At 40.8% G+C, this 19423-nt stretch overlaps 1 protein-coding gene across 3 annotated transcripts in view; it reads left to right on the top strand.

The window, feature by feature from the left end:
- Positions 1-19423, top strand: part of THADA (THADA armadillo repeat containing) — a 312182-nt gene that overhangs the window by 132704 nt on the left and 160055 nt on the right. For all 3 annotated transcript variants that reach the window (XM_079941582.1, XM_079941583.1, XM_079941584.1), the window contains 2 exons: positions 1635-1724; positions 2836-2967. In XM_079941582.1, the coding sequence (XP_079797708.1) occupies positions 1635-1724; positions 2836-2967 (222 nt within the window). The remainder of the gene's footprint in view (positions 1-1634; positions 1725-2835; positions 2968-19423) is intronic.

The raw sequence follows: 19423 nt of genomic DNA on the forward strand, positions 1-19423 counted from the left end.
AAACAAAAGTAATCACCACTCTCCAAAATAATGGGGAAATACCACTACATACCCACAAGGATGGCTAAAATGGAAAAAAAGACAACAGCAAATGTTGGAAGGGATATAGAGCCACTAGAAGGCTTATTTGTTGTTGGGAGTGTAAAATGCTGTAACTATTTTGGAAAACAGTCAGTTTTCTAAGAAGAATTAAAACATATGTCCACAAAAAACCTTGTGTAAGAATATTCATAGCAGCGTTATTCATGAAAGCCAACAAATGGAAACAGTACCTGTCTGTCAAGAGAAGAATGGATAAACAACCTTGTATATTCAAAAAGAATCAAACTATTGATATGTTGAACAACATGAATGAATCTCATAAGCTTTATGCTGAGTGAAAAAAGCCAGACACAAAAAGTTATGTAATGCATTATTACATTTATATGAAATTCTGGAATAGACAAAACCAAATTGTGGTGATAGAAATCAAATCATGGTTGCTTTGGGGATTCAGAATTGACTGGGAAAGGGGCACAAGGGAACTTTCTGGGATGATGGAAAATTACTGAGGCTTCATGGGGTTGGATTACATGAGTGTATGCATTTGTGAAAATTGATCGAATGGTACACTTAAGGTTTGAGCATTTCACTGTGTGTGAAATACACCCCAATTTTTTTTAACCCCAATTTTTAAACAATGATATTTGGGGTCTTCATTGATAGGAGCATGCATCTAGAGTTGCTAAGAAGGGCAAGTTGGGGAATATTTATGTTACCCCTTCAGAGTAATTCTTTAATAGTTTTGGAGACAGTACTTAACACCAAAGGCTATGTTTAGCTTGAGCTTTTTGTCGGTTGTACAGTTGGAGGACCTATTTTCAGAATCTTGTCAGAGTTCAGGGGGCAGTATTTTTAAAGAGGGAAAAGGTAGCCCTCTCAGACTGGCGCTCCAGAGCTTCACATGCCATGTCTTCTGATAATCATACTCCAGAGCTTCACATGCCATGTCTTCTGATAACCATGCTCCAGACCGGTGGGTCTCAGCTAGGAACCTTTTTTTCCCTCTCAGGGTACATTTGGCAATGTCCAGAGATATTTTTGGTTGTCAGCTGGTGGGAGGAGGAGGTGTTGAGCTACTGGCATCTAGTGGGTAGAAGCTGTGGAGGCTGCTAAACCCTCTACAATGCACAGGACAGCCTCCACAACAAAGAGGAGCTCATCCAAGCTGCCATTGGTGCCGACTTCGAGAAACCTCGTTTTACATTTGCCCTTACTACTGAAGCTGAGTCAGTCTCAGTCCACCAGGTGCTGACTATACTCAGAGTCCAGATCAATTGTGGAAACTTGGCATTTTCACAAATTGCATATTTCTTCCCTGTCAGAAGTTAATATTAAATACTTGTAAGCGTATGTAATCTTAAATTTTGAGATAAAATTCCATGCGTTAAGAGCATTTCCAAAATCCAAATTAAATCTCTTGTTTCTATTGATTGTTAAATTCTTCAGATGTGAGTTTTGTTCTTAACTTTATTTCATTAAATCTTCAAACAAATGATCTTTGTTGTCATTCTTTAAAAAATAAATTAAAAGGCTTTATTATCAAATCAGAAGGAATAAATGATAGTAATTTATCTCTTTTTCTCTCTCCACAGGATGACAGGGAGTGAATTTTTCTCTCGTTTCCCCGAACTCTATCCCTTTCTTCTCAAACAGTTGGAAACTGTAGCCAATACCGTGGACAGGTAAGAAGAGAATAGGGTGGGGCAAAGTGAAATCAAGGATGTGAATTACTTCAAGATTTTTCCCTTCAGGCAGCAATTTTTAATCAGCTCCTTCCTTGTAAACATAGATGGATTTTTTTTAAGTGCGTCTTTATTAAATACATCATGTTGCCTGACACTCTGTGGTAGATATGTACCTGAAAGGTTGTATAAAATCCGGGTTTTATATTATATTTTACATTTTAAAAATCCTATTTTTAAAGTTTTTAGTGTTTTATAGGAGTTAGCTTTTTAGAAGCACATGGTGATGTCTTCTAAGAATCATTTTCTTCCTCTTATATTCAAAATCTGTGTGTTTACATATTGAGTTTGCTTTAACACACACCTGTCATTTTTTTTATCATTGGCCTGTTGCAGCTGACTAATCTGGTCACTTGTGATCAGAGATGGTACTATTCTACTTGAGTGAAGATGGCCAGTGACCCTGGAAACACAAAATAATGCTATTAAGAGGGCTTCCAGTCTGATCAGAGCAGATAAAAAAGTTCACCATTATCTTTTCAATCACATTCTGTGGCTGGTAGTATAATTTTTAGAATGGACATCTTAGAGCATGGACCATTTTATTCTTTTAGCAGTTTTTGCACTTGGCATGAATTTATACCAATTGTCTGTAATGAGAAAATAAAATCGCATCAGTGAATTTTACTTCTGTTTATGATCCATTTCCTCACATTAGTAATTTGTGCAGACAGGCTTTTCTGGCCCTAGTAAGTGACTGTCCACGCTTTCTTAAGTACATTTGGATGTTAAAAGTTTCACATTTCATACTCTGGAATAAACACCTCTCTAATGTCTGAACAGCTGAAATCAAAACAGCAGACTCGAATTATCAAATCATATGCTTTGAGAAGAGAATCCTGTGCAAAAGCCCAATCCACGGCTTTGCCAGTTTCTTCCTCATTTACATACTAAGAAAATACGAAGTGAATGGAGGAAAAAACGCAAAAAGGAAAATTATTGCTGATCATAGTCTCACTTTATATGTCATACATAATTATTTAATGAGAAAAACGTTTGAAGATAGTGCCTCGCCTATCTTTTATGTACAATAATTTTTTTCTTTTTTCAGTGATACAGGAGAACTAAACCATCATCCCAGCATGTTTCTCTTACTTTTGGTGTTGGGGAGGCTCTACCCTTCCCCGATGGATGGCGCCTGTTCTGCTCTCAGCATGGCACCTTTTATTCCCTTCATTATGAGGTAGTGTATGCCTCATGGAAATAATGGGAGTGGGCATGGGGGCTTTATGGAGCTATTTAATCCTGTTTCTATTTCAGAAATTATAGATTTTTTTTTTTTTTTTTTACTCTGGGAGGATTCTTGTGAAGGCAGGGGCCTGGGATTATTGCCATTGCCCCCAACTGGTCTCCAGTGTTTCAGATGGTGGGTTTAGGAGCTCATGTCTACTGTTTAAGCAGTGTTTTCTGGGAGTCCTGCCTGCTAATGGGTGTGTGGTGTTGATAGGAGAGACCCCCTTTTGATAAACATAGCCTGGGTGTTTGCATTATCCCTGTGTTGAGCCTGGCCAGCATGGGGCAGGCTCAGTTCTGGCATATATCCCCTGTCCAGGGGTTCAAGAGGACACCTGGTCCTTCACTCTGGAGGAGTTTGCTGGTGGTTGCAAGGGGCAACATCTAGATGGCAATGCTGTGTAGCACGAGTTCACTTCCCACTCATCTTCCCTTTCAAGCTTGGAGTACCTGAGAAAAAGCCATGCATAAAGATTACACATGGAATCAAATGATAACAGGCTTTTCTGCTTCTACAGCCTATTACCACTGCCTCTTGTTACATTTTTTTGAGGCATTCGCCAGCTTCTGATCACCTTTTTCATTTTGGATCAAAGGCCTCAATAAACAGGCCTCCAAAAAGTATTGAAATTTTCTTATGAAATATTTCAGAAAACCTGTGATATTAGTTAGCTTTTACCTTTCTGCTTACCTCTTGACAAAACAGTACCTTCATTTTTATGTATCTACCAAAAATTGAAATACAGCAGAAGGATAAAATATAACCAACTCAAGAGAGTGTACTTGTTATTTATGTGGTGTCCTGGGTTCCACTTCCTGGTTTCACAGAGCTGACTGATGCATTTTAATGTGAGAAACCATTAAACACAAGATTCTGGTGTGTGATTGCTGTAGCCATTTGTTTGCGCCAAGCCCTGGCTGTGGCTGTGTTATCTGTGATCACAGAGATGACTCACTCAGATTGGTTTTTGTTTCCTGATACACAGAGTTACCAGCCTCCCGTATCCAGCATTTGGTGATTCATTTTAGGAATTTGGGTCATAAATTTAACTTTCAGGAGCATTTAAAAATTGTACTTTCACATATGACTGGAAAGAACTAAAAAATAATTCAGAAAGTTGATGGTTGGGGGAGGCACATGTACAGAATCACAGTGTACATTAGAAACAAAGACACGCTTTAGAACTTTATCGTCCTGTGTTTAGAACATCCAATTTGTGGAAGCTTATTTCTTTTTCTTTTTTTTTTTTTTTTTTGCGGTACGCGGGCCTCTCACTGTTGTGGCCTCTCCCGTTGCAGAGCACAGGCTCCGGGCGCGCAGGCTCAGCGGCCATGGCTCACGGGCCCAGCCGCCCCGCGGCATGTGGGATCCTCCCGGACTGGGGCACGAACCCGCGTCCCCTGCATCGGCAGGCGGGCTCTCAACCACTGTGCCACCAGGGAAGCCCTGTGGAAGCTTATTTCTAATCAATCTGATAGGTGTTACATCCTAGAAACCAGAAGTTACTACGTTGAAAGTATCCTTCCTGTTATTTATTGGTTTACATATAATCAGAAAGCTCATATTACTAATTATACTCAGAGCACTTATTACATATACAAAGATCACGTGAACATAGGAGATTTAAATATTGCCTTAAGGCTAATGTACTTAGCGCATCTTCTTTTTCTTAACTCAGAAACACAAAGAAAGAAATGTACAGTTCTCCTGTCCTTCCAGTGAAAATGCCTTCATCAGTGGTTGCTTTCTACTTGAATAAAGATTCATAGAGCACCACCAGCAGCAAAAGTGCCATAGCGGATTCCTTAGAGTGTCCGTAGGCTCTGTTTTATTGAATGTCCAAGTATGTTATAGGCAGTGTTTCTCAAACTTTAAGATGTAAACATATCACTTGGGGATCTCATAAATTCTGATTCAGTAGGTCTGGGGTGGGGCCTGAGATTCTGCATTTCACACAGACTTCTAGGTAATGCTGAGGCTGCTGGTCTGCAGATCACACATTGAGTAGCAAGATTGAATTTGAGATATCAAACATTATCAGAACCACACACATAGAGATGATTTTAATAAACTATACTTGGAACTTGGTTAGGCTATTCGGGAGGTTTATCAGAAGTAGCTTTTGACCCAGGAATTCAGAGAACAAGCAAGAAAATATTCTGAGCAGAGAATTCAGTAGGAAGTAGACCAACCTTGTTGAGTCTCCACTGTTTGCCAGGCACTGAACTGGGCGTTTTGCTTAACAATGACTCTGAGAGGAGGTGTTACACCTCTCTTTACCTGTTGAGGAAACTGAGGTTCAGAAAGCGACTCAGTTATAGAGTTGGAATATGAACCCAAGACTGTAGGGCTTGTCAAGAGTGTTGGGTATCCTCTTTCTATTACACCAAAATATCCAACTCCCTTTTGTGTAGTTAAGAGTTTTGGCTACACTGAGTAGCCCCAAGGGCCCTGAAATTTATGCAACTAGGAGCGATTAGGAGCCTGTATCTAGGCAGTGGATCCAAGTGCAGGCTATTTTCACGATGTAGAAGTCATGCCCCACTTGCAGTGGGGTCTGCTCCTGACCTTGCTTTTCCAGTGGTGGCAGTGGCTTGATTGGGTGCAGGCTTTCTCTCAGGCTTACATCTGTGGGATCATTGCTTGGGGTAATTGGGGCCAGTCTGTGGCCTGGGATAGAAGAAGCCTGGCTTTTCTTTCCTGAAAAGAAAGTAGAAAGATCCTAGATTTACAGTTAGAAAACCCAGTTTTGGGTTTCATCAACCTACTGCCAGGACAACCATGTGCTACCCTAAAATGTTCACAGTCACACCAGAGAGATGAACTATATAAAAAGATTTTTTTAATAGCGAATTTGATAAAACTATACACATTAGATTTAAAATACTTCTGAGAAAATTATTCATAAAGAAAGTGAAAGATTGATCATAAAAACCTGCCAATCCAGGCAGTGTTTGTGGTTCTAATCATGGTAAAGATTAGGCTGTGTTGACTTGGGATAATGGCTGAAAAGACGGATATATGCACAAGTGGATGGGCAGTGTTTTATTTTTGTGGCATTGCTAGTATTAATTTACGTACTTGGAAGAGCTCTAATCAGGCTCTTGGATACTCTGAGTTCAGCTAAAGCAAAATTTTTCAGCTAGTGGGAGTAGCACAGAGGTTGCTCTGACTGTGCTAAAGTGAATCAGTTGTACAATGAGAAGATTAAAAGCCCTGGTGAGGGCTTCCCTGGTGGCGCAGTGGTTGAGAGTCCGCTTGCCGATGCAAGGGACACAGGTTCGTGCCCCGGTTCGGGAAGATCCCACATGCCGCGGAGCGGCTGGGCCCGTGAGCCATGGCCGCTGAACCTGCGCGTCCGGAGCCTGTGCTCCGCAATGGGAGAGGCCACAACAGTGAGCGGCCTGCATACCGCAAAAAAATTAAAAAAAAAATAAAAGCCCTGATGACAGCTTTTTATTTCCCTTTGATTTACATATACTTACCTGCCATTTCCTTCCTCTCTGTGAGGTGTTAGGAAGTATTATTTGTACCTTTGTCCCTTATTCCACATTTGGGAATCCAAGCTTATATCTCTGTTGCCTTTCTTTGTTAACTTAAATCTTAGAAGCTTCTGATGTGGATCTTCCACAGTTATGTGTGTGCACAGCTATGATTTGTTGCATCATCTTGGAACAGAAATGATCATGTTAATCCCAGTGTTCTGCTTACAAGGTTTTTTCAAATCGAGTGTATTTTATGTGCCTAATGCTGTGCTGGATCCAGATACACAGCCCTCTTCCATGCAGAGATGATGCCTTCAATTTAAGGCCATTCACCCCCTTCAGTCCAGACACCACAGAGTAGAGTGACGCATGCTTTAAAAGGGACCCTGACTAGCTCCCTGATTACAGTTCACTAGTGCCCACGTGTCCGGGGCTTTCTAGAGACCAGAATATCTCTGGACACACACCTTGGAATTCCCTTTCACAAGCAAGCTTCAAGTTTGAATTGACGAGCTGTAGGAAACCAAAAATGCCTCAAACCTTGGCAATCCTGAACAGAACAAAGGCCCTGGACTCAAGAGACTTGGTTCTTTCTAAGCTCTGCCACTTATTCACTAGCTGTGATGCTTGAGCAAGGTTCTGTACCCTCCTTGGACCAGTGTGGTACCTGTGTGTGTGAGGCAAAAAGTGCCTTCTATTGCAGATAACTGAGGTCTCCGCATCGGATTAAATCCCTCTACTGCCTTTTGTTCACTCTGGGATGCTTTTAAAAGGATCTCCCCACCCTCCCCCCTTTTTGACTTATTTTCATTGCAAATGACTTTTGGTATGTTTTTCTCCAAATCATTTCAATCATTGTTCACTTTAGGTAAATTTTCAGTGAAATCTGCCTTTCTGTTTTGTGAAAAATTTTGAGGTACAAATAACCATACAATCTTAATTAAACACGTGGCAGTGGAAATCACCCATAGCGACCTATGTATGCAATGGAAACTGTTTTAGTTGTGATATTGAAACATGTAGTCAACAATCAAAACAAAAATTGGAAAATATGCATTTTATGTATTTTTTAAATATTTCATGGAACCTTTTGATTGTACCAGTCTTAAGAAGAAGGGAGGGGTAGGGAGTACAAAAACTAAGACTTAGGCCTTTTAAGCCTATGATATTGGAAAATAATATTGACTCTTGTTTTCTTTTCCTTGAAAGTTGCATAATGCAAGAATTATCACCTTACTCCTTACCCAGGTTATGAAGTTGAAAGATCTTCCTTGCCATCGTGTAGAGTTGGGGTTTTGCAGTAGACAGTAGTCGGCTTCCACCTTCATTTGTGATTGTAATACCAGGAACTTTCCTCCAAGGTTGCACATTTCTATCTGTTCTGTCTTCCCAGAATCCTTGTGATAAGTAGAAGGCAGGATTTGCTTTATAGAGAAAGAAATCAGGCAGAGGGCTGTTGAGACACTGCTGGGAAAGAAGGCATACCCACCTCCCTTTCTCTCCACCCCAGCTCTTAATCCTCTCTCCCTCTGAATAGCTATAGCATTAATTTAAATCTCTTATCTTACTAGTCATCATTACTGAATCATATTGTAATTTATATGCTCAATACTTATTCCCTCCAAATAAATCTTAATCTCTTTCCGTGGAGAAGCAGCTATGGATTTTTTCGGTTTTTCATTTTTGGTACCTTTCTCTGCGTAGCCCAGGTTTGGGCACAGAGGCTGAACTATTAACCTAAAAACGAAACTAACTGTGAAATGAGACACTGTGTCTTAGCAGATCTGTGTATCTATGAAGTACTTAAGGGACTCCTAGTCTTACAGTATTGGAGCCATATTTCATATCCCACTGGTTACTGATTATGTAGAAAGGAGGCTCAGCTGGGTTTTCTGTTTTACCTGCCCTTTGAGGAATCTTGTGCTCTAATGTGAGCTCTGACATTTGCTTTTATTTTGACTTCACCTCTCTGAAGGTCACACCCTCGGTTTCCTTTTCTATCAAATTAAGGTATTGGACATTACCCAGGGTCCTCTCTGGCCTTATGAGCCTATGACCTGAGACCTTCCTGGACTCTGACCTCCTCTCCCCTGACTGCTATCCAGTCAAGGGATCTGGAGGTCCACCTTGCAGCTACCGTGCTGCAGGCTTTAGAGCCAAATGAGAGGAGCCTGAATTGATAAGAGGAGGAGGGAGGTCATAGAATTATAAACAAGCCAAAATACGTGGGGGAAAGCCTCCTGATTAATGTGGCACGAAAAAGTGGGCCCCTTAGTGCTTCAGGCTGTCAGTCTGTATAATGGGGATAATCCTGACTACAAAATAGCAGATAAAAGCCCCTTAGTTTGTTGGTTAAGAAAAATTCTAGAGAGAGGAAGGGGTTGATGGTATAAGGTGATAGAGGGCAGACTTTTTTTAACTCCTGCTTCAGCTTTGTCTTTGCCAGTAAACTGGAAGGAAGGCCCTGAAACCAGATGTAGGTGAGGTGATAGAAAAAGAACACTGTCTCTTGTGGATAAAGGCAAATCCTTGGACCCAGATAACTTACAGACTCAGGTACAAGTTAGCCTAGAGCCAAGTCAGTAATTTGGGGGGTGTGTGGCATGGGAATGTTATCCTCGGAGCTTGCAGAAAGATTTCAAAAGAGAGAGGAAAAGGCATATTTTTATCAGTGACCAAACAATTGTGTTGATATTGTTTTAGACTGGATCATTCAATGTATTACTTGCAAGTGCTTCATACTTTATTTGCTGAGAGCTAGTAAGGATTCCCTAAGAATTAGTCATGCCTGAGTCACCTCATTGTTTTGATGGGATTAGGAGTCTGATAGATGAGGCCAATGCTGCTTTATTCAGTGTTTGAATTACTTACTTAAAATGAAGACAGACTAGATTGCGTGCTTATTAGGTTTGCATATAAGAGAAATATAACTGGTGATGGACTCCCATTCAAAATAGTCTTTAAGCATGGGAGTGACAGACACAAATTCAGGCTAGTAGCCATTACCTTTATGAAGCAGGGAAGGAGGGGATAAAATTAAGGAAGCATATATTAGGAGCTTGTTTTATTTGTGATGTGTTCTTAAGCTGGGTTTGGGGCAAATGGCTGTTATATTATTCTCTCTACTCTTTTTTATTTGATATGTCTAATATAGTCCATAATTGAAAAATATGATTTCAAAGTAGCCTTGGAAGACTGGATTGATGGGCTGAGACTATCAAGATAACATTTAATAGAGATATATATCATGTTCTGATTTTGTAAAAAGAAGTCAAAATTACATACATATAGAATGAGAGCTGTCGGCTTCATAGCAGATTTTATGAAAAAATCTTGGGGAATGGGATTTCCTGGTGAGCCCTGAGGAAGCAGTATGACACAGTTGCTGCTTCTAGGTAGTGAAGGCTATAATCCCCCTGAACTCTGCTGGTCAGACTAAACCCATATCATTCTGCTATTATGTTATTATGCTGTGGGCTTCCCATTTTAGGAGGGTCACTGATAAACTAATATTTATCCAGAGAAGGTGACCAAGATGAGGAGGAAGCTAAACATCTGGAAATAGTTAGACTGGAAGAGACTAGTTAGAGGCAACATGGTAATGGTCTTTACATATTTGAGAGGCAGCCGTATGACAGAAGGCACATCATTTCTCTCTTGTGCTCCCAATGGGGAAGTAAGAGATAGATTTCAGATTTTAATATAAGGAAGAATTTTGTGAGAGTTAACATTCTGCATCAAGAGAACAAACAGATTTCCATAATACTGAGCTGCTGGCCATTGAATGTCATCAAGGAAAACTGATCATATGTTGTGTATATTTTTTAGATTTCTGCAGTGCATCTGAGGTGGGGCCGGATGACCATCAAGGCATCTTTTTGAGGTGTCTTATTTTAGAATAGCTGAACAACCTGGCTGTAGATTCTAAATGTGCAGTGAAATGATAAACCTGCCTCTAAACCTGTAACACATATTTGTACATTTTTACTCAGGTACCCCTTAGGGGTACCTGAGGTTCAGCGTGTGGAATGAAATCATGTTTTCTGCATCGTGTGGCTTTTTTGCGAAGAGTTCTGGCATAAAAAGATACTCTGTCATTCATGGGTTCCTCCACCTACCAGTGGGGGTGCCATACTTCTCGTGGCCCACAGGTCACAGTGGTCTGCCCCTGCATGGTCCCCTTCAGCAGTTAATCCACTTAAATTTAGCTTCTAAGTAACTTCTATAACTTTGTTCTCTGTAGTTCTGAAAACATTTTTTGGCCTATGGGATGTTATGTCTGAAAAGCATTCCTTATTAATTTAATTATCGTTTTTTGGTGGTTGCTATATTTTTCTCCATTTCAGATGTTGGCTGAAGCCACATTTGTTTTCTGACAAGTACAAGGAACATCTGAGTCTTTGAGAAAAGTCAGAGATGCTTTTCTGAAGAATGGTTAAAATAGATAACTCTTTGTTGTCCAAACTTCAAACAGAGATGCCTGTAGAAAGAATAAAGGAGTTGCCAGTCCTAGCCCATTACAAGTAAAAATACTTGAGAATAGGGCTTTCCTGGTGCTGTTACTACAGCACTTCCTCCTGCCTGGCCATCCTAGAGGTTCAGAACTCCACCTGTCCTGTGGTTACTGGTAAATTCCATGAGCCTTAGAGAATGGGATTAAAGGTTAGGAGTCTCCCTATACCATTCTGATCTGCTAACAATGGTTGGGTGAAAAAAAGGGACCTGCCATTCCATTAACGTGTAGAAACCCTGACCTCTGGTTTTAGTGATATGACTTTGATACCAGGCCAGGCCTTGAGCAAGATTGTCAAGGTGCAGATGTTCAGTTCCACTCAGGGCTTTTTTGAGTGCTCAGTTCTCCCCTTTGCCTATAAGCCAAACCTGTGCCTACTCCTTCCTTTCATACACACATGTAAATGACCCTAGTCATTACCTTCCTTGGGGCTGTTTGTTGTGTTACACAGATACAAATTTTGAAATAAAGTGAGGAATCTAGGTGATGGAATTTTAGGCCTTACATAAGAGAGGACCTAAAAGCAGAGATCGGAAGGTGTTTCCCAATGCTGGTGAAATCACAGTTTGGGCAGCTATCTACCTGGTCTCCTTTTTACCATGGCCCTGCCTAGCTAGTGCTTTATTTGGAGGGCTTTTTTGCTTATGGCCTTCTGAATTTCCAGATTCTACCCAGGGGTACCTGAGGTTCAGTGTGTGGAATGAAATCATGTTTTCTGCATCGTGTGGCTTTTTTGCGAAGAGTTCTGGCATAAAAAGATACCTCTGACATCTGTCACTGATTTTTATCTCTCAGTTCCTAGAGGGGGGCCTGGCCAACTTAATCTCTGGTGCCAGATCTCTTTAAGACCATTTTCTAAATACGTTTTTGAGCAAAAGGAATGAGGAGTTCACCTCTTAATGGAATGCATTGACAAAGCAAGCTAGAAAAACAAAACTTGTAAGGACCAGCTTTTCTGCAGTGTTATCTGTTACTTCAGTAGGCCAGTTCAGGTCATGTTAGAACAAGTGATCTGTAGACAGCCTCGTTCTTAGGTGAAATTTCTGACAACGATGATAATCCATGGCCTATTGCTGCCATTCACTCTCAAACTTAAAATCCAATCAGTTAATAGATTAACTAAGTAGTTGTTAAACATCCATTGTATACCTAGCTAGCATGAGGTCTTGGATAAGATGCAAAGTAAAGGAAAAAGGTTTTTCATCCTTGAAGAACTAATGATCTAGCTAGTGAGATAAAACCCATGCTTGTGAACCTGACATACTGTATATGGACCACTTAATTATATGGCAGATACACTAAGGACCAAGGTCCTGTAAACAAGGGGAGGAGCACTGGTGGGTTGGAGAAATTCAGGAGGTTTTCCTAGTAGCAAGGCAGGAAAAGAACATGGGAATTCAGTTTACCATCCTGAAGACTTGAAGAAATCTCCCATGTTGGTTAGCAACTCTTAAGAGAGGAAAGTCATACTGTTCATTCTGCAGACAGTGGGCTCTAACAAGCAGAAGATTGTGACAGAGTTTTATGATTGATAACTTGAAAGTTATCCTAAAGAACTTCGTTTCCACTTGAATCAAGGATGAACCAGGAAATTCACAAAATAAATGGTTTGCTACTTAACAGAAGAAACGGTCCATGGTGAATCTTTGGTAAACTTTAATTAAGAACAGTATTTACTCCAAGTGTTGCATTTCCAAGTCTTATGGAAATAATGAAGAGTAATGGGAAAATTATTATAAATGTAATAATATTTAAATTTTAAAATATTTTAATAATATTTTTCCTTAAGGAGCCTTTATTTCCTTAAACTTAATTATTTTCTCAAAAATGTAGCCAAGATGCTCAGCAGGCATTTTTAATGCTGAATTGAAGATTTGAGAGTACCAAGCCCCAAATGCCAGCTAATATGAAGTCATCTTCTCCTACCTGGTAGGGGACATTTTAGAATCAAAACTGTATGTTTTTCTCTTTAGGCAGAAAAATCTGAATTAGGGAAGAGAGTATGAAGGTAAAGAAGAATTACAGTAGGCTTAAAATGAGACAAGAAAAATTCACGACATACCATGTTTTGATTATCTTTCTCTGATCGACGCAGTGTTTTTCCTCCCTCTCCTCTGGGCCTTGACCCTTACCAGTCTATTTATCATCTTGTTAAAACAACCTGCATTAGTCACATCAGCTGCACCAGATCATTCACCCTCATACCCTTTGACTTTTTCCCTTTGGGCCTTATTTTCCTCACTCACCTTGAACATTGAGACTCTTGACTGCCTGTCTTGCCTCCCCTCCACACAGCGACAGCTACTCTCTCCTTCACCATTTATTCTTGTCTTTCACTTTATTTTGTGAGCGCTCTTCGTCACTAGGTCATCCATCCATTAAATGTATTTGCTGAGGGCCTACTTTGTGTCATTGCCATAACTCAAGGCCCTACTCTCATCACCTCTTAATTGCAAGAGAAAATAGAAGCCATCAGGCATGGACTGTCTCCGTGGAGACACCCACTCTACCTACTACCATAGCTCTCTCCTTTGTTTTATAGCCAGACTCTTGGAAAAGGTTGTCTGTGTTTACAGTCTCCATTTCCTCCCCTCTTATTCCTTCCTTAAACCACTGCAGCCTGGATGCTTCTTCCACCACTTCACTGAAGCTTCACTGACAAACGTGAAATAGTAGTGACCTCTTCATTACAAAAGCCACTGGATGCTTTTCAGTCTTTATCTTTCTGAATCTTCCTCTGGTATTTGACACTCTTGCACACTGGCTTCTCCAGGATGCTCTTCCTCTGTGGCCTTGTTTGGCCATTGCTTCTTCCTCCTCTTTCAGGGCCCCTTCTTCATGCTGCCTCCTAAATGTTGGTGCGCCTCTTTGTCCTGCCCCCCACTCTTTTCTTTTTTCACCTTATATGTACAGTCCTCACCTGGCTGGCAACTCACATACATTGATGAGTCAGCCCTAGATCTAGAACTTGTACAGAATCATAGATTCAACTTTCTGTTGGACAACTCCTTCTGCATGTCCCATACACATCTAAAAGTCGGCAGTTTCCCCCAGGTAGTGCCTCTGCACACTGAGGTCTGAACAGCCATCTCTTAGGGCCTAGCACAACGTCTGCACATTCCCCCTGGCCAACTGGAGTCAGAGGACTTCTTTGAAAGGAAACAGGACTCAGGGTATTACAGAGGATCCTTTCAGTATTATTGACTGTGTTCATAGGTACTCAATAACAAAAGAACATTGGGGTTTTTGTTTCCGGGGTTTTTGAAATAAATTTATTTATTTTTGGCTGTGTTGGGTCTTCATTGCTGTGCACGGGCTTTCTCTAGTTGTGGCGAGTGGGGGCTACTCTTCGTTGCAGTGCGCGGGCTTCTCATTGCAGTGGCTTCTCTTGTTACGGAGCATGGGCTCTGGAGCGCTAGGCACGCGGGCTTCAGTAGTTGTGGCTCGCGGGCTCTAGAGCACAGGCTCAGTAGTTGTGGTGCATGGGCTTCGTTGCTCCGCGGCATGTGGGATCTTCTCGGACCAGGGCTCGAACCTGTGTCCCCTGCATTGGCAGGCAGATCCTTAACCACTGTGCCATCAGGGAAGCCCAGGAACATTGGTTTTAAAAGTCATTGACTTTTGATATCCCTTCAGTAAGTTTGAAATGATTTGCTTTTTCCCTTATACTGATGATCATCACTTTGAGGTAGCAAGTGGCAGGTGTTGGTAACTTTCTTTGGAGATGGAAAAGTCAGGGTCCAGAAGGAGTAAGCAGAATGTGTCCGCAGTCAAAAAGTGATTCGTTAAGGAGTCAGGGGTTGATTCGTTTATTCATTTACTCAATAGATAATTACTGTAAGCGTGATTGTGTGTCCGGCACGATAGAAATACAGTGGAGCATCAGACAGATAAGATTTTTGGCATAATGGGATATCCGTTGTGCTGTGTTGCTTCTTGGTGCCTATCATCTTTGCTCTGATTTTTTTCCATATAATTAGTGATGAGTGATAATAATTAGCAGATATTTACTACGGGCCAGACACTGTTTTAGGACTTAATGCATACTAATACATTTAATCATCATGACAACACTATGAGGTCCCTAACATCATTCCCATCCTCCATCCTCCAGAGAGGGAAAGCTGGGCAGTGGGAAGTTTAGAAATGTGCCCTAGGTCATACTGCTAGGAAGTGATGAGGCCAGGATTTGAACCAGGCAATCTGGCCCCAGAGCCCGTGCTCCTCGCCACTCCCTTAGCTACGCTAGCTAGCGCTTAATACTACAATTCGCCCTTTTGCTCATGTTTACGATCCTCCATCTGTGGGGTATGACAAGCTAGTTCTCAATATGCCAAAATTAACCTGAAGTTTTAGATAACAAACACTTGGACTTACTTTGCTTTCTTGAGATATCTCTCCCCTGCCCCCCTTGGGCATTGCTCTAGCAGTGGTCTCTTCTTCTAATCTGAAATCAGTAGAAAAGAAAGAAAAACTTGCAGTTAAGCCCAAGTGGTTGTGACGGGTTGCTAAATAAGACTGGTTCAACTGAATTTCTGAGATTCCTGAGAAACACTGAGGATTTCTTACAAAAGAAATTTTCCTTGTAATAGGAAATCGTGGGTCATTGCACAGTTACAAGTGTCTCAGCAAAGAAAAAATGTGTCTTGAGGCTTAAGAAGCATAAAATCTTAATGAGATTATTTGTGGGCTGCTACTTAGGCATAATTTTTAAACTATTAGAACATATATTTTCCATCTGACTTTACCATCTTAGGTTTTTACTGTTGAAACTTAACATAATTTTGAAAAGCTTCAGGGTTGTTGAAAGAAAAAGAAAAAAAGTAACAAGCATTTATATAAACAAGTTGAAGTTTACAATGTACTTTCATAAACAGTAGCTTACTTGATCATCCTCTTTTTACTGTCTTAGAAAACAGAATCATAAGGATATCACTATATGTTGAAATTTTGAAAAATTGCCAACATTTTCTTATGTGGTAATCCTACACTTTAAAAGGATATCTTAAAAAGGCAAGTCTGAATCAGTGAAGTGTTCAAATTACTGGATATTATGAAATGAAAGTTTTATTACTCCAAATTATATGTAATATATCTAGGGAACTGCTTTTTAATGGGTGGGTAACAGTAGCATCTGGTTAATGTATTAGTTGTTAAGCCACACCTCGAGCCCTCTGAGATGGGTTGAAATCCCCCTTTGTTCCTCAGTTTTATATTTTTCATGTGCAGAGTCCCGCCTCCCTCCTTCACCAACCAAAGGTTACTAGCCAAACCTGCTGGAGAGCACACTGAGAGTGAGATGTGTGAGATGTGCCCCCTGGGTTGTCTTGTTCTGTTTTGTTTCGTTTTCCATCAGGGAAAATTCCTGGTCTGGGATATTTGTGTCCTGGCCACCAGTTCCCAAGAGATGGCTACATTTCTCCCAATTTTAAATGAAACTCTCAGTCCCAAAGGTAAACATTAGCTCGGCCTCGGTCTGAATAATTGCAAAATCAAAATTAGGCAGGCCCACGTGAATGAGATTTTCTGTTTTGTCTCTACAGTGTCCAGAGCATTAACAAAATGTCTATTTGTATTGAGGGTGCCTCTGTGTAAATAAGCCTGCTCCTTTTTGATTATTGCAATCGTACAGGAAAAGGCCATCTGTTTTGGTAGTAACTATGGAAATATATCTAGGTAGCCAAGGAAAAGCTGGATTGTTACTAAAGGATGTGTCACACCAACAAGAAAATAATTTACAAAGCAGTGGGTAGAAAATATTTTCAAACGCTGAAAAGTGAGTCACTTAAGCTATCTTTTTGGGTGATGGGTGAGTAGTGCTGGTTTGTTTTTTGCTTGACTGTTTATTCATTTTTTTTTCTTTTTTTCCAGAAGAATCTCTCTTTCCTGTAAAGCCAGAATTTAAGGCTCAGCTTCTTTTCAGCTTGGATAAAATGAAAAGTAAAATTCTTTTAATACTAATTATAACCTGCAGAAGTCTAGTGAAGAGAAACTTAAGAAATGTAATTCTTGTTTTCTAGCTGAGCTTCAATGCCATATAATTAATATAATTCAATCTCTTCTTACCCCTTTTTTTTCTGCATGATTTAAGATATCAGAATTTAATTCATAGCCAGAATGAAAACAGGACTTAGGAAAAACTTGAAAAGACTAGAGAGGGATTTGCATTCTGCTGCATGGTTGAACACGTCCCTAAAGTAGCAGCTTTAGAATGCCATGTCCTGATAGAATTCCCCATGGAAAACTGGCCAGTAGAGCGGTTTCCTAGCGCCCTCCCCCTAGTCTGCACCACTGTGAAGTGTCATGAGGGCCTGGGATCTGAACCTAGGGAGCTTCACAGGATTGCTCCACAGCCTGACAGAAGGGCACTGGTCTCACTGGGCAATCTGTTCTCTTGTTCATAAGCCCCAGGCTGTGGGTTTTGGAACTGGCCAGCCACCCTGGCTCAACCTTGGATAAATATTCCTGGATTCTAAGTAGGAGGGGGAATTCAAAGCCCTGTTTTTCCCAAGTCCTTCCATAACCAGTCCATGGCATGTTATGAGGTCTGAGTGGTGTGGCCGTGTTCGGAGGGGGTTAGGGAACATGTTCTACTCCTAATTAATGTGTACACCGGTAATAACTCAGAGGGCCAGATTCTAACCCAGCTTCACCCCCAGGGTAGTTGAAATCTGTATGGAATGATTTGAGATGTCTTAAGCAGTGCCTTTTACCCACCCAGTTTTCTCAAATGCCTCTTCCCTTTTGAACTGAATCTTGAAGTTTCACAGTTGGACTTTCATTCTTTAAGTATACGGTTTTGATCCTTCCTAAAATGGAAATCCCACGGTGAGATATAGTATTTTAAGGTATTATTGGTCATTTAAACCACAGTTTAAGTTTCTTTGATTTTGACAGGAAGAGACATTGGTTGGGTGTGGTATTAGAGATGGAATGAGGCTGACAGCGGTGGGGATAGGGTGTAGAATTTGGGACAGAGACAGATTGCACATTGCCTGGATGGGGACCGCAGTGGCTTCTTCCCCACCAGAATTTCCTCCCGTGCATTTAGTGAAACGGGGCATCCTATTTTCCATTTACCTCTCCCTGCTGGCAGGGAAAGACTTGGAGGCCTTTTTACAGCTTTGACTCTTCCTCCTTCTAGATGTGGTTCCATTTCCGTTCCAAGATGAAAGCTTGTCTTTGTCCCCTCCCAGAATAGTTCCAGGCAGCAGAATACAGTGAATCCTTCCAGATAAAAGACCTGCTGATAAAATACCAGATTGTTATCAGAGAAGCAGAGTGAGGGGAGTCCAGTCCCTACAATTAATTACCTAGTTACAGCTTTGTTTATATCCTGTTCATTTGGGGGCATGTTTTCCCTGGACAGTTTCTTGTCTGTGTTCTGGACGGCAGGCTGATGTTTGTAAAAATCCCAAAGGTCAGGGAATAGTGGATTCCTTATTTTCTGAAAGGCTTAATGGCAAGGAAGAGAATATCAGAGTTTCTGCCTTCCACCTGGAAGGAAATGGCCAAATGCTTGGTTTGGGTGGTTCTTGCCTCACCTCCAGCATACAAACCCTAGTGTATTGAATGAACTCTGATTTTGTATACTTATCTGAAAGGTTACCTGAAAATAGAATGACATTTATCTCTGTGAAGCCATGAGTATTAACCAGTGAATACCTGGATATCAAGACACTGAGACCAGAGTCTAAAATGCTCTAACACTGCTTGGTGAATGAGCTAAATGCCACTTCAGAATGTGTAAGTTTTGAACCACCCCCTATTTTGGGGCCTCTCACCTTCTGAGCTGGCGCACACTCTGGAGTGTGTTTCTCCCAAGGCCGTTCTCACCTTTTGAGACGGACCACATTCTGTCCAAAGAATGTGTATCTCTAAATAAATCCACTCCTTACCTTAAACAAAAGAAAAAAAGTATAAGTTTTATGTTATGTATATTTTACCACAATATAAATGACTGAATGAATGAATGATACTTGCTTTCTGGCAGCTCCAAGTACTTTGGACACAGTTGGAAATACCATAGGGTTGGGCTACATCATCTGCCTTATATTGAACTTGATCACTGTTGCGTGTGAGGTATCATGCTTCCTTTTAAGAACTGTGAGACTGAAAGCACAGAGAACCTTAATGAACACAAGACAAAGAGACAAATTTTGCCGCCTTCATAGGGACATATTGGCAAGTCTGGGATTGGAAAAGAGCCGTGTCTTGAAAATGATTGATTCTAAACCACTATAGCCACTCTCCTTCCACAAATGTAACAGAAGAGGGGAATGGGGTCTCTTGGTGGCTGGAATAGTAGTAACATCTATTGCTCTGATTCTCAAGTAGTGGCATTGAAAAGCTCCATGACTAGTAGTAGTCATGGAAGTTAACTTCATCTGTATATATGCAGCCCTTG

This window comes from Stenella coeruleoalba (assembly GCF_951394435.1).
Source record: "Stenella coeruleoalba genome assembly, chromosome: 13".
Taxonomy (NCBI): domain Eukaryota; kingdom Metazoa; phylum Chordata; class Mammalia; order Artiodactyla; family Delphinidae; genus Stenella; species Stenella coeruleoalba.